Source organism: Leptonychotes weddellii, chromosome 1 (assembly GCF_054177405.1).
Source record: "Leptonychotes weddellii isolate Sample4059 chromosome 1, ASM5417740v2, whole genome shotgun sequence".
Lineage (NCBI taxonomy): Eukaryota > Metazoa > Chordata > Mammalia > Carnivora > Phocidae > Leptonychotes > Leptonychotes weddellii.
The window spans coordinates 77859213-77875197 of record NC_138369.1 but is presented as its reverse complement, the minus strand read 5'-3'; the positions used below and the strand labels follow the sequence as shown (position 1 = coordinate 77875197).

The window sequence follows — 15985 nt, the reverse complement described above, 5'->3', positions numbered from 1 at the left end:
TACATAATGGAATACTATGTAGCTCACAAATCAACCAGGTAGTACTATGTGTACAAATGAGGGAGAAAAACAAAACAACCCAACTGTATCAGTCACACTGTTAAAAAAACAAAACAAAACATGGTGCACCTGGGTGGCTCAGTGGATTGAGCACCCAACTCTTGGTTTTAGCTCAGGTCCTGATCTCAGGGTCCTGGGATCCAGCCCCAGGTCGGGCTCCATGCTCAGGAGGAAGTCTGCTGGAGATTCTCTCCACCCCCCTCCTGCTGCATGGGTACTCTCTCTCTCTCTCTCAAATAAATAAATAAATCTTTAAAACAAACAAACGGGTGCCTGGGTGGCTCAGTCGTTAAGCGTCTGCCTTCAGCTCAGGTCATGATCCCAGGATCCTGGGATCGAGCCCCGCATCGGGCTCCCTGCTCCGCGGGAAGCCTGCTTCTCTCTCTCCCACTCCCCCTGCTTGTGTTCCCTCTCTCGCTGTGTCTCTCTCTGTCAAATAAAATCTTTAAAAAACAAACAAACAAAAAACAGTGGGCAGAACCAAGTGTTAAAAAGAAAATAATTGGGGTGCCTGGCTGGTTCAGCTGGCAGAGCATGAGACTCTTGTTCTCGGGGTTGTGGGATCAAGCCCCATGTTGGGTGAAGAGATTACTTAAAAATAAAATCTTTAAAAAAAAAATTAACAGATACACAGATATGTTTGCATATGCAGAGACCATCTGATGGGCCCACAGGAAAATAAGTTATTGCCTCTAAGGAGAAGACCTAGCAGGGACAGGAAAGGCAAAATTACTTTTCACTGAATATTCTTTTTAACCTTTTGAATTTTTGTCCCATATATATATATTACCTATTCAAAATATAAAGGAAAAGGTTTAATGCTCACCCTCAAAAACTCATGGTAAAGTTGGAGAGAAGACATAGCAACAAAAACTAGTAAAATGTGATGTAACATCAGTGTGCATGAAGTACAATAAAACAGGGGATGGCATGATTAAAACATTGCTTGGGTGGCCGAAAGCAGAATTTGTCACATGGACTCTATTTATCCATAAAAATAAGCTATGAATGGTACCTACACCCTCAGACTAATTCATCCTACAAATGTCCTTTCCTGACACACCAAAGTAAAGTAAAATTGTCAGACTCCCAACATTCTACAAACCCCTTACCCTGGTATTGTTGACTCTGTACACAGCAGAGCTGTCGGTGATAGAAGTCTGAGTATCTCTGTAAAGGCCAGTTAACAACTATAAAAAAAAAAAAAAACAATTTGAGGAAGATCAGGATAAATATATAAATAGCAAACCTAAAGAGAGTAATTTTGTCCTAAGTTTCCAATGGGTCAGGTCAAATAAATGAATGTTGCTTGCAACAACTGAAAAGGACGATATTGTTTTTTCCTTGTAGAAAAATCTAATTCATTGCATCTTCATTCCCCTCTTCACAATGAAAAACAAAAACAAAAACAAAAAACCTAGTTTCAAATGGTTAGTGGCCAAATTCACCAAACTTCCATAAACATTTTAATCATCACAAATGATTACAAATTATTTTTCTGTAGTGGAAAGGAAATAATTTATCCCCTCAAAAGGAATAATAAGAAAACCTCTGGTACTCTCCGTAACAAAAAATCGTTTAAAATAGTAAACAGATTAAATATTAGTGAAAACATGACTAAGTAGCCCAATATGTCAAAGAATCAACCTTTTAAAAAACTTCTTTGACAAGTTCTCAGACGAGTTTGTTACACAAGAATTATACACCCTATACAGATCACTGTCTTCTATCTCTTCAGCATCCTTGGCAACCACATGAAAGTAGTTACATAAAACCCTTAAATGGGATAAGGACTAAATGTCAGTATCTGGCAAGTGCAAGAAAATAGAAATGGTCAAGAAATTCCAGTTTATGAATTTTTCAAGAGCCTTTTCAAGTTTTTCAAGTCTTTCCAAGTGAATGAAGAATTAACTCCCCAATTGTGAGCATCAGCTTCCTTTCCAAAATGAACTATGACCTCACAGGAATAATGGGATGGCCTAACATTTCCTATCAACTTTAGAAGAGGTTTAAATCAAAACATTTACTCTGACAAAGAGCAATGTCTTCCCAGAGTCACACAGGCCAACAAGAAGTACAGCTCTTTGACTGCTTCTTCTGCTCCGGATGAACTTCCAGAACACTGTGGAATAGAGAAAAACAACGAAAATTATGCCTTGATCATCAATAGTACGACTGTATGGTGGTTGGGGTAGGGAAATTAACAGAAGTCTATCACAGAACACCTCATTCAGCTGGAACTTAACTTTTATTGTTTTTACCACCATTATAATCGTTACTGTTGTTGTTAGTGTTACCGGTGGGAGAGTCTGCGCTGAGTGAATGGAGGTCTGGGTTCTTGGATTCCCCATAAACGTGTGATGTTGTGCCCCCAGGCTTCTAATGTGTAACCTATTTATCAACGTCCTTGCCTCCAGCTCATGTCTAACTAACTGCCTACTCTATCATTAGGGACTCCACTGAGTGCCTGCCACTATCAACTGTCAACCTTTTCGTGTCTGCTGATTGTGGACTTCTCAAGTGCAATCTTGTCTTATTAACTGTGTATCCCCAACGCCCAGGACGCAAATTTGGGAGTAAAGACCGCGTGAGTCTTGGTAGTGAAAGCAAAGAAGAGGGGGCGGGGGGACTGCGCGCTTACAGGGGCCGATAAAGGAAGAGTAACCCGCGCCCCCAAGGACCAGGACGTCACTCCAAGGGTCGCAGGGGATCCTCTTTAATGCAGCGCTACTCCCGCTGTTTCAGGCAGCAAGGCAGGTTTGTATATGAGGTGAGTCTCCGTCTCTAGATGCTCCCCAGGTGCCTTCGCCGCCCCGCGTCCGCGGTCTGCACAAGCCCAGTCCAAGCCCAGAACCCCGCCGCCTCTTTACCCAGCGTCAGCAGCACCGCGAGAAGCGCCGCCACGGCTGACAGCAGTGTTGGGTCCCCCTGCTGCAGCTCCTGCCGCAAGGAGTCTAGATGGGGCTGGAAGGCTCCGCCGACACTGCCGCCATTCGCCATCCGCCGGGAATCCGCGGAAGCCATGACTAAGATGCGGCGTCTCCAGCGCCGCGAAAGCGACGTGGCCCTGGACTCTGCGCAGGCGTCCGAAGCGGAGCATCACGGGAGTGGTAGTTCCTAAGTTATATTTCCTCCTTCAGGGGCCGGGGTCCCGAAGGTCCTGATGGGAGTTGCAGTTCTCTTGCACACTGCGCCGAACGAGCGGCGTTTCGCGGTATTTCACGAGTGACACTCTTATCCCTTAAGATATGAGTTAAATATCGCCGCCCTCTTCATGGGTGTTGACGGAATGATGGATGAATAAAATGAATGGCTTAAGAAATCTTCAATGAGGATTTCCAGTCACTCCGTTCGCGAGGTGAGTTTCGTGAGGAGCTCAAGCCTTGCACAAACATTTCATCTGAGTATAATATGGCATTGGATGTGACCGAGGATTACGGTGCGATATAGGAATACAGAAAGGGACTCCTAGTCCTTTATTGGTTCAGAGAAAAGCTCCTGGAGGAAAGTGACGGGAACTGAGCCATGAGGGATGGGTCAGCCTCTGCAGGTGTAAAAGGAAAAAGAGTATTCTGTGTAGAAGAAAACGAGCAATTCAGTGTCCTTGTACGGTAAATCTAGGGATGCAACTGAGATTTCGACATTGTGGGAAGCAGCTAGGAAAATCAGTGCGTGGGGGTGAAGCTGTTGAAAACTGCAGCAGTCATTCCTGCTCAGAGTGGACAGCCTCTACTCTGCCAGGCAGGCACGTGGGAGCAAAGTGGCCCGTGCTTCCAGCTTTTGCAGAGACGCCGGAAAGGGAAATGCTCCACTTTTCAAATTTCAGCAAGTAATGAAAAACATTAAAAACAAAAAAAAAACTTGTCGCCCAAATAAAACACCTCAGTGGGGCACCTGGGTGGCTCAGTCGTTAAGCGTCTGCCTTCCGCTCAGGTCATGATCCCAGGGTCCTGAGATGGAGCCCCACGTTGGGCTCCCTGCTCAGCGGGGAGTCTGCTTCTCCCTCCCCCCCCCGCCGCTTGTGTTCCGTCTTTCGTTGTGTCTGTCTCTGTCAAATAAATAAAATCTTTAAAAAGAAATAAAATAAAACACCTTAGGGGGCCGGAAGTGGCCCACTTAGGGGCTGTCAGTTTGCAGTCCCTAAGCTGATGTCATTTCAGCAGAAGTGGCAGGAGATGAAGCAGGAAAGGTTGGCAGGTACGACCTGAAGGGATTGTGTGCTATGCTGAGGAACCTAGACTTCATCCAGAATGAGATAAGGAGTTTCAGTTGGGGGTAACATAGATGACTGGCAGTTAAATGGAGAACGGTGATTGGAGAGAGGAAAAGACTGAGGCAGAGAGACCAGCTGGGAGCTGTTGCAGTGTTTTGGTAAAAGATGCACAGGGTCTGAACCAGGAGTAGAGGTAGGTGCGGAAAGGAGGCCACAGATTTGAAAGATGTGGAGAAGGAAAATATATAGGATGTGGTGATTAATTGGGTATGCTAAGATGGAGAGTTACCAAAACTGCATCTGAAGCAGTTGGTGTGGGGTACTGAAAAGATCAGAGTGCATAAAGTGAATTAGAGAGGGACTTTGGGGCTGAGGGCATAACCAAATGAAAATTGCCTCTCTTTTCTATATATTGAGTTTCAGGTGCCTCTGGGAGTTCTAAAATCTTATATTAAGCAGTTGATAGAATAAACAGATGTAAAGTTTCAGCAATGCTATATTTTCATCTGAGTTTCAGGCATAAATAAATGGTCATTAAAATCAGGGACAGAAAGAAAAGTGAGGAGAAAGAAACCCACAAATATGCCTAAGAAGGAAGAGTCAGTGACACAGGAGTTAGACATGTCCTGGAAGTGGTCAGCAGCATCTCTTGTAACAGAGGGGCTCCTGTGATGAGGGCTTGAATGAAAAGTGAACTCAGAGGGAACAGTGAGGTGAGGGGGGGGGTAGGGGCATGGGTATGGAAGCAAGACTGGTAGATGGAGAAGAGGATGGATAATGATGAAAATTGCTGCCATTAATGAGTGTTTGCTATTCCAGGCACTGTTTTAAATCATTTTAATTTGTTTATTTGCTTAATCCTCACAGCAACCCATTATTCCAATTTTACAGAGGCAAATGAGGCAGGGGTTAAGTAACTTATCCATTAAGCCCAGGCAGTGGTCTTCTTTATGCTTAACTCTATGCTCTAACGTAGTACAATTCATTCTCCAGGCATTTCATTGATAAATGTAGGCAAATAGGGACTCCAGATTAAGAAAGGATGTTTAGGATGTGAGGTTATAAAAAGTAAACCAACTATTTTATTTTAAATTAGCATTATCAATTAAAACTATCAGAAATGACAGTAATTTTACCATATTCTCTTTTTCTTTCTTTCTTATTGTACCCCACACCACCCCTGCTTTGTATCCACCACCCACCGTGTACATGCACACACACACACAGACACACACACACACAGAGCTCCTTTATAATAACCATTGATTCCTCTGCTAGGAGCTAAAAGTGCAGGGAAGGAGGAAGGGCCAAATGGGAGAACACCTACCATGACTGTCCCAACCGTGTAAGAATTTTTAGTCAGAGCTATGTGAATGAGAAAGTTCTGCCTAGGTGGTGAAGTTTGGGAATGATGAAAGGAAGACAGTTTTAACAAGACACAGACTTTTTGTTTTCAGTATGTTTCCTGGGTAAAGACAGAAGAAATGTACACAGAAGAAATGTGGGAAGGTGGTGCCATTCTCAAGAATGAGAGCAGGAGAGGATCAGCTGCTTTCTTGTCCTCTCACATCTGCACCAACACACACTTCCAGGAGGTGTGTGGAGATGAACCCAGAGGAAGGACAGGCAGATACTGACTACTGCTTGCTGAAAGTGTTGTGCTTCTTCATTCAAATAGCAAATGGAGAGTTACAATGAAATAAATATAGTGACACAATTTTTCCCTTTTTTCCATTAATTAAAATGTCTCATTCACCAGACACATTTTCCCGTCTTCTATTCCCAGTAGCTCCAAAGCATGGTGGAAACGATCTCAGACTCAGGGACACCAGTCACATGATTGGTGAGTGGTCAGCCATATCAAGTGCAGTTAACAGACTCAGGATTGAAAGAATTAAAATTGGTTTTCATAGTTGACAGATGGGCAGTGACCTTGGCCAGGGTAGCTGCAGGGAAGTGAGTGGAGCAAAAGACTGGTTTGTGTGTTTTCAACCATTAATAAGTGAGGCGTGGAAAGAGTGAGGAGATAGGACAGGGATTACTGTGGGAATCAGGGTCAAGCGATAATTTTCAGATGTTCCAGTGGTTCACTTTTCCGACCCACTAGAATCAGGACCTGATTCAAGTATAGCCTTCTCCATCTGGTATGGCTCCACCTTTTGGATTTTAAGATCTGTGGAAAGTGCAGGCCTCCAGGAAGTTCTGTGGGGCAGAGAAGAGAGGTAGGACAGCTGATCCTCTCCTGCTCTATATTCTTTTTCTGTACTCCCTTGAACACTCCATCTCAATATCTCACTCAGCATCCTCCTTCCTGCCCCCTCCCTTGCAACACACACACACACACACAACCCAGCCACATACACTTGATTCTATTATAATAACCATGCAGACCCCTTTCAGAAAGAATTTCTACTTGAACTGTACCTAGGAGGCATGGCTATGGCACCACAGCCAAAGCTGTGGAAGGGGTCAGATGAACATTGAGCTCTGAAGGAAGGGCTCAGTGCACATGTATTAGTCAGATAGTATTAAAAAAAATCCTTCCAGGCCAAACATTTAGAAAACAATGAAGTGTTTAAAAGATAACACCAATAATAATTTTTATTTTATATTCTACAGAGGTACCACCGCCAAACTGTGAAACCAAACAAACCACTCAGACCAGCGAGACCCAGAGGGAAGCTTATGGGTCACGAGAGCTCCCTTCTCCATCTGGTATGGCTCCACCTTTTGGATTTTAAGATCTGTGGAAAGTGCAGGCCTCCAGGAGTTCTGTGGGGCAGAGAAGAGAGGTAGGACAGTCAAAAAATCTACCTATATTTATTTTCTGTTGAGTGAACGAATAGTTAAGCCTGATACAAAAGCACTCAGACCCATTGGGGTCTGATAGGTGGACGAGGCCATTCTCCCAGTGGCCTTCTCCACTTGCCTGCACAGCTCCTGTGTCTTTCTGGACAGTACCATGCGCCAAGGATGGTAACATGGTTTCCCTGCCCTGTATCGTTCCCCACCTTGTGTCTCATAGGCAGGGCTCCCACACTTAAATCCATGTAGCTGGGAGGAGTCTGGTAGGACTGTCCTCTCTGATCTCCTTAGAGAGGTGAAGAACTAATAAAACAAGCACCTAGAACATGCCAGTTTCCATGCTAAGGGCTGGAGAAGGAGCAGAGAATAGCAAAGCCAAACTTTCTCCCCTTATGGAGGATATAGGGTAGGTGAATGTAACCTACGTGCTCACAGCAGTGGCTCTGGGTAAGCACGTTCCTTACATTGGAATTATGGGGCCCTGGCACAGACTCGCTGAATCAGTATTCCCCAGGGCCTGGGAATCAGTGTTTTAAGGACCATGGCTCACTTATATGCACACAAAAGTTAGAGCACAATCTCCCTCCATTCACATGTTCTTCTCCCACATCTTCCAAATGACTTTAAATGATTAAATGATGTCCAACATAGTAATAGTGCAAAGGTGTGTTTTATTGTATTGTAATGCTTAGAAAACCGGTGTTCTAGATGAGCAGTAGGTATGGCAACTTTATGGTTATAAAACTTGTCATTGTTCAAGCTCACAAGAGTAGCGCTGTGTAAAAGAACTTTCTGCAATGATGGAAATGTTGTTTGCTCACCTATCTGGAGCTGCGTGTAGCTATTGAACACTTGAATTGTGGCTGGTGTGGCTAAGGAACTAAATTTTTAATTTTGATTAATTTAAATTTAAATTTAAATCACTGTATTTATTGGATGATGCAGCTCTGTATAAAAAGGAGTTTACTGCAGAGCAATGGGCATGGGCACATACAACCTCTTCCTCGTCTTAGTAATAACATGGAATTTCTTCATGTCTGGGCAGTTCATTACCTTAGTGCCCTGAGCCTGTGTCTGCCTTACCATCTATCTACCCATACAAGTAGCCTTTCACACGTGCTGGGATTACGGTGTTATCTCATCATCTCATCTTGCCCATTTCCATTGTTCATCCCCGGAGGGCCACAGCCCACTCCTCCTAATCTACCCACCACCCAGAATTGCTCCCCCTCCCTCCCCGTGTTTGCTTGGCAGCTTCCCCCCATGCTGTTCCCCCTACTCACTCGAGGTGGAGCATTGTCTCAGGTTAGCAACAGCCCTGACATACGGTGCTCCTAAGTAAGATTCATATGTTGTGCTGTCTGGAAGTTTGGCCAAACATTTTGTGTCGTCCCTGAACAGAAGGTCCTTGGTTTCTGAGTGGAACAAACAAAACTTGCCCGGGCAGTCGATTCCACTTCTTCCAAACAAAAACTGTCAAATGGATGAAACATGCATGAGGACCTGTGGCAGTGAGCAGCTGAGAATCCAAGGATGGGGTTGAGGGGGATAAAAGCTGGGAACCAGCCCCAAGAAGAAAGGGAGCTGCAGAGGATGCCTCAGGATGTTTCCATTTCCTTCACCTGGCATTCACCCATTTTGCCCCAGCTTCATGCTTTCTTGAGGCCCCAGCATCCTCTATAGGGTCCATCCTGGTCTCACCTCCTCTGGGAAGTCCCTCCCACCCACCCGGTCACTCCTTCCCCATTTCATTGGCTATGGCCTTGGGGACTGCTTCCAGGAAATGAGAGAACAGAAATGTGTCCCTTCCAAGTATTACTGTCAAGAAAGATATTAAATGTGAGCCCCCCCCCCATGAGGGGTGGTACAGGTAGTTGTTAAATTTCATGTTTGACTGCATCTTTGATCCCATCTTGGGCAAGAGGCTTAACTCTAGGCCTTGTAGGATTATAAGTGAAATCATGATTATGAAAAGTTTAACATTCCATCTAGCACCTAAGAAATGTTCATTAAATGCTAATTATTATTATCATTTACCTTAAGAGGGCTCACAAAGATATGCTATCTTAATGAAAAAGAAAAAAAGAAAACTAATGGCAGGCAGGAAGCTGTTGTGGAGGGGAAAGTGGTGTTTGTAGGTAGAGGACTCTTATAATTAGAATATTCAGGCAGCCTCTCCACCCCACCCCCCACCTCCCTGGCAAGGCTGGCCCTGGGTTGATTGTTCTCCCTAGAGGACAAGCTCCCTCAGGATAGGGATCCTGTGTTTCTCTGGCTGTTGGAATGGTTCTCAGTCTGACCTGTCCATAGGTCAGATTCTCTAAACAAGAGAAATACATTTCCTTTCATGACTTATATCATGGAGGACTGGCACACAGGATCACTCTCCTTCATTTTCAAAAAGGATAGAGGTGGAGAAAATGAGGGTACCACAGAGCAAGGTCAGGGGTGAGCAAGAAAGCAGATGTGTGGACCCAAAAGCAGGTGGATCACATGGGAACTAATCTGCAGTGACCCGGAGTTATAAGTAGAGCTGGGCCTAAGAAATCCAGTTCCACAATCCACGGCCTCCCGATCCTAGTTTCCAGAAAGAGAATGCTTGAGTATGGGCTGCACTTAGCACTGAACTCCCCCAAATCATCCATACCCACCCAGGAGGAAAGAATGGGAGGCCCTGGCTGGTCCATACCTGCTGCTGAAGTAATGTTTCCCTAACACAAGATGCCTTATCTTTCCGTGAGACCACAGCATGATTTGGGGCCTTGGCTAGGAAACAGTTAGTAGCGTCTGTCACAGGCTTCCTTTTGCCATCAGGGCACAGCAGCTCAAAGTCTTTTTCCTTCAGATTCTTAGCCCAATCTTCAGTGTTCCTTCCTGGGGACAGAGAAGGTGGGTCAGTCACAGCTTACAGCTTTGGTTAAGGTGCCCTCATTGAGGGGATGTGACCAACCCACTGACTTGTGAAGGACTTGGGGCCATTGGCCAGCAGAAGTACACACACTGGGGTCACAGTGATGGGGAGAGGAAGAGACACTCACATGTCCATAGGTCAGATTCAACTCACACTCAACCAGGAATTCCTAGCAACCACTCCTTCCAAACTGCCCCACCCAACCAGGAGAAAGTGAGTTATATTCTTGGATGATGTTCAAAAACATCTTCATTTCTACTAAATTCCAAAGCATCTGGACTTCTTACTCTAGCACATGAAGAATGTGACCCTCTAAGCAGGCTGATAATCTCTGTGTAATACCATCTGGCATTAGCAAGCAAAAGAACTTAACCAGAGGCCCTTTTGCAAGCTGGACCAGTGTTCTAAATCTGACACGCTCATACTGGTTCTACATGAAAATGTGCACATGCCTCTGTGCATACGGATCCATATCCTGTTCTTAGCTCCTAGCTTCATCATTTCTGTATTCTCTCTGAAAAAAAGAAAATCTCACCCATTTTCAGGGTTTCAGCTCCTTCCTCCTGAGGCAATTCTCAAATATGTTTTCCCAATTTTTAGTTCTCATCTAAAAGGCAGGATTGCAAATCTTTTTCTTCATTTAATTTTCATTTAATTTTTTTATCTAATTGAACTACTACTATGTGACTTCACTATCATAAAATTGTATATTATATATAAAATAAAAATACCTCTTTGCCTACTCTCCCCAAATATATATTTACAGTTTTAATAGAAAACTCCAAATTGCCTGTGTCTCTCCCACAAGTAACTACACACACCTTTGCTCACCTTCTAATATTTCTCCTTCCCTTTCTTACCAGTCCCTCCAACTCAGCTCCTTCCAAATGAAACCCACCATCATTCTCGCCAAACCAATTCTGTTCCACTTCATAATGTAAGAATTTACTCAACACTATGTTTCATGCCCTCTGTAAGCCGCAGTCTTACTGGAGGGGGAAAATAGCACACATACCAAAAATAACAATTCTGGATACAGATAATAATAACATTTTATATTTTGTAGAGCACACTTTAAATGCTGTGTCAGCTGAACCAGCTTGGTGAGAACATATTCATTAGGGAGAGCTGGCTGGAGGAGGCATGGTTTTAGGCGTGGCATGGTTTTAGGCGTGTAACGTTTGTTACATGTACTAACCACTGTACTGACCACCCAGAGACTAATCTAGGCCTGACTGGCAGGGCATATGATAAAGTCCTCAATAGGGACAGAGAAGAGGAGTGGATTTTGAGAGAAATATGAGGAGTTTGGACTTACAGAGGTTGAGGTTGCAGTGCCAGTGAGCTTTGTATATAAAAATGACCACATGGCAAATAAAGGCTCTGGGATGTTATTTAGATGGGAGGTTAGGCCTCTGCTCTACATTCCTGTCAGGGGGTAAGGCTTTTGGAGTCATTGCAGGGTAGAGAGGTGAAGCCAAGAGAGAGAAGCCCTATTCAGAGGAGTAAAAAAAAAAAAAAAAAAAAAATTAAGGGATAACAAAGAACCAATCTTAGGGTAACACTCAGGTAGTAGGAAAAAGGACAGCCTTTAAAGGAAAAAGCATAAATAATAGGAGAGAAGAAAGAAAAATTAGCCAACACAGTATTCCTTCAAGTAAGTACTTAGCAGCTTGTGTGTGCCACTTATTATAGTTAGTGTTGGGATATCAGAGTAGGAAAAAGGAGCTCAAAAGAGTTTCTGTGGCCACAATTTATTACAGAATGAGATGAACTCAATAATACTAGCCACAGGGACAGAAGATGCTATTGTGGGATGGATGCCATCTGAGAAGGCTTCTTGGAGGAGTCGGTGCTGAGCTAGTTCACTCTAGATGAGTTGCTGGGAAGTGCTGAGGTTGGGTGAAGGAACATGAGAAAGGAAATGAGGTAATATCTGCCTGGCCTGTAGCAGGTTCTCTAAGCAGTTAGTGATACAGAGGGGACGGGTGGAATGCTCATTCTTACCAACTTAAAAAAAATTTTGTTTGGTTTTTCAGTGTCACAGGATCTAATATTCACCCACTAGTTTTAGTACCCATTGATGCTTCTTGCTTGAAACAATTATTACTATATTATTTGCCAAATGATAGTTTTTTAACTTTATAATTATTTCTACATTTATTTGTATTCTACAATAAGGAAGATCTTTCCCTTCACCTTCATTTGTTTAATCAGGATAGACTCATGTATTCCTATTTTATTCCTACTTTATTCTTACTAACATTATTTCTTTTAGTGCTCAAAGTGTCCAGATTTGGCCAGTAGGAGGGCTTTAAAAAGGCTCCTGTATATTTTGACATATCCCAACATCTTCAGCACGATGTTCCAGGCTCACCTTATATTTTTCCTGCCCAGCCCTAGAATCAGCTATTTTTTCCAAGGGGCCCTGACTCCTTCTATCAGAGAATGGTTCTAGAAACCAAGATCTTGGTGTTCATTCCCACTGGTGTACTATTGTCTCTAAGTGTTTTCAGTGGACCTAGAATATATTTGGAATATATATATATTAGGGCCCAGAAATATAGGAAATAGTTAAAAAGAACCTTTTGGGGATAATTCACCAAATCTGAATATGGACTGTGAACACAGTGAGTATTAAATCCATGTTAGTATAAATTTCCCAATCTTGGTGATCACACTGTAGTATGTAAGAGTGTCCTCATTCTTAGGAAATGTGCTCTGAAGTATTTAGGGGAAAGGCAATGTCTGCACCTATGGGAAGGTTCCTGGGAGAGAATTCAGGACCACCAGAACCTCACAGTCCTCACCGTTTTGCCTACCCAGGTAAACACTTCTCTCCTCACTGAACAAACAGGTTGAGAATCAGAGCTCTGGAGCTTGAGTCCATAACATGTCCACAAAGGCATCCTGAGCATAAGTGAGCCCAGCAACCCCAATTTGTAGGGACAGAGGAGCATGTGAATGTACCTTCAGTGTTCTGTGTGACAGTCTGGGATTTCACAAAGGCCACATCTCCCTTCTCCACCAGACACCTGCAGAGTGCCAGACAGGGAGAAAGAAGAGAGGAGGTCAGAGACATATGTGTCATTCAGGAGCGTCAGCTTGTAGACCCAGGGCTAACCATTTGATATCGGCAATTGTGACTCCCATTCTATCGCTAATCTTACATATTACTCATGTAAGTAATATACACAAGAAAAAACCTCCAATTTGCTTTGTGGTTACACAATCTCAGTTCCCACACACTGAGTGCTAAATTCTGGCAGTTTCTCCAATGGAGCTACAGCATTTTCCTGGTATCAATAGAGATATTAGAGGGGCAGTTTCCCATTAAGGTGATTCCTTACTCACATTCTACTTTGTAAAAATTGGGAACTTGCGGACTGTGAATTGTATTTGCACAAACTCACAAGGTGGTTCTAATTGGAGAATTAGGATAACCTTTGTTTTCTCCTTCACTACTGAGAAGCTCAGTTACAATACCACCATCATTGTGCAGTTGATGGACTCATGATCTAACACTAGCCTGAATCAGAAAAGACAGTTAAAAAGTAGTAAGGTCAGGGTGCTTGGGTGGCTCAGTCGGTTAAGCATCTGCCTTCGGCTCAGGTCACGATCCTAGGGTCCCTGCTCAGTGGGGAGCCTGCTTCGCCCTCTCTCTGCTGCTCCCTCTGCTTGTTCTCTTTCTCTCTCTCTGTCAAATAAATAAGGAAAATCTTTTTAAAAAGTAATTAGGTCGTAAGGTACACAGGTGTCTTTATAAAAGTAATAAACATCCCATGAAATAGAATTGCAGTTGGGAATGTAGAAATCATGTTCTTTACTTTTGTATATTTCCAGGTGAGTATGGCTGGCTCTAGGTTCCCCAGAGGTGCATGGAAGAGCAGGAACCAGATTCCTGACTCCCGTATTCAACTATGGCAGGGTTTCCTCACCTTGGCAATAGTAACATTTTGAGCCAGGCAATTCTTTATTGTAGGGTGCTGTCCTATGCATGTAGGATGCCTAGCAGCCTCTACCAATTAGATAGCAGTAGCACCCTACCCCATTTGATAATCAAAAACAACTCCAGACACTGCCAGACTTCCTCCTGAGGGGGAAATCGCCCCCTTTTGAGAACTTCTAATCTGCACTGTGCTGCCAGTCTGGAGAGAGTGTCTTGCAGGGGCTTGGATGCTCCTTCACACAGGGTTCTACAGAGAGTTGCTAACTGTGGCACCCTAACACATGTAAGACTCACAGTCCAGGGACATAAGAATCTCACCTTAGCTCCTAAGAAGAAATCTTGTCAGGACTGGGTTTATTATATTTGGGTCAGGTTTGAAAGACTCACCTGAAAGCCCCTGTGTAGCCATAGTATCTCTCATGGTTATTGGGAACACACTCCTTTTCTGGAACATTTGCCGAGCCAATACACAGAGCACAGAGACTGGAGTTTCGCAGAGATCCAGGGGCACAGCCTTCCTGGAAAAATTTATCTGTACGGAAGGACCAGAGGAAGTCAGCTCCTCCTAAGTGAGTCAAAATGAGTAGCCTTCATCTAACACATAACAGGCGTGTATGGCCCAGGAGAGGTGGAATATATTCAGCGACCTGCCACCAACCCAGGACCTGCCAGGCTGTAGGCTTTAAAAAGAAACTTAATTGAGGCTAGGCATAGAAGTCAGGAGACCATTACAATTCAGGTAGAAAGGAATCCATGGGCGTGTTATAGTGTCACCATTTATCTAAAGACAGAGGAGAGGGAAATTACATAAAAATGGACATAAAAAGGATAAAATTGGAGGTCTCACTCCCCAAGCTTGTGCTACCTATTTCCAGAAGTTTCCTTCCCTTGCTATTTTTTAGAAGAGACCTTAATAGAACTTAAAACTCCGAACTCAGTTAAGGGCTGGGGGTTTTACTCACAGCTCAGCTGCTCCCCCATGGCTGTGAAATTGCCAGGAGGCTCGGAAAAGCAGAGGCAGTGCCCTTGCTGGTGAGGAGCCAGAGCTTTCTGGATGTCTCCCCAGCCACATTTTGCTTCCTCTCGTGTCAGAGAACACCCCAGTGCAGAAATGTGGTCTCATCTCCAAGTTCCCACACACAGGTCTTGTCTGGTTCATAACTGTCTTTAGAGACTTCTCCTTTTAAAGCAGTTGCACATATTTGGTGGTGGCAAGGAGAAAGCTGATGTAAATAACCATTAGAAAACATTTGTCTGGGGCACCTGGGTGGCTCAGTCGGTTTAGCGTCTGCCTTCGGCTCAGGTCATGATCCTGGAGTCCTGGGATCGAACCCCGTGTTGGGCTCCCTGCTCAGCAGAGTCTGCTTCTCCCTCTGCTCCTCCCCCACCATGTGCTCTCTCTCTCTCTCTCTCTCGCTCACTCACTCTCTCTCTCCCTCAAATAAATAAATAAAATCTTTAAAAAAAAAAAGAAAGGAAACATTTGTCTGTGGTTAACTTACACGTAGCGTTTTCATACCTGAAGATATTCAGAGGACACAGAAAATAAACTGATTCCCATCCCTTTAAAGGGGCCTAGGAGCTGGGCAGTACCTCAGTGAGACTGCCAAGACCTTAAAGAGATCCAAGGATCCTGCACGCTCACGTTACCTAGAATGCCTGTGGGAGGGATTGTCCACCCAACAGCCATTTGGAACCCCTTGTTCCTTAGTAACAAAGTCTTAGTTGTTTTAATCTTTTAATTTTTTCTCCATTACTTTTTATTGAGATACAACGGACATATAACATTATATTAGTTTCAGGTGTTCAACATGATTTGATATTGCAATATATTGCAAAATGGTCCCCACAATAAGTCTAGTTAACATCCATCACCATACATCATTACAAAATTTTTTTCTTTTTTTTTTTAAGATTTTTTTTTTAATTTATTTATTTGACAGAGAGAGATACAGCGAGAGAGGGAACACAAGCAGGGGGAGCGGGAGAGGGAGAAGCAGGCCTCCTGCCGGGCAGGGAGCCCGACGCGGGGCTCGATCCCAGGTCC

At 43.9% G+C, this 15985-nt stretch overlaps 1 protein-coding gene across 1 annotated transcript in view; it reads right to left on the bottom strand.

Annotated features, from left to right (window-relative positions):
* LOC102739031 (serotransferrin) overlaps nucleotides 1-15985 on the bottom strand; it is a 54924-nt gene that overhangs the window by 19237 nt on the left and 19702 nt on the right. Inside the window, 10 exon segments of the mRNA XM_081826679.1 lie at nucleotides 1173-1250; nucleotides 2088-2182; nucleotides 2931-3101; nucleotides 3104-3177; nucleotides 4636-4642; nucleotides 5908-5916; nucleotides 8362-8551; nucleotides 9768-9952; nucleotides 12960-13024; nucleotides 14326-14470. Of these exon segments, the coding sequence (XP_081682805.1) occupies nucleotides 1173-1250; nucleotides 2088-2182; nucleotides 2931-3101; nucleotides 3104-3177; nucleotides 4636-4642; nucleotides 5908-5916; nucleotides 8362-8551; nucleotides 9768-9952; nucleotides 12960-13024; nucleotides 14326-14470 (1019 nt within the window).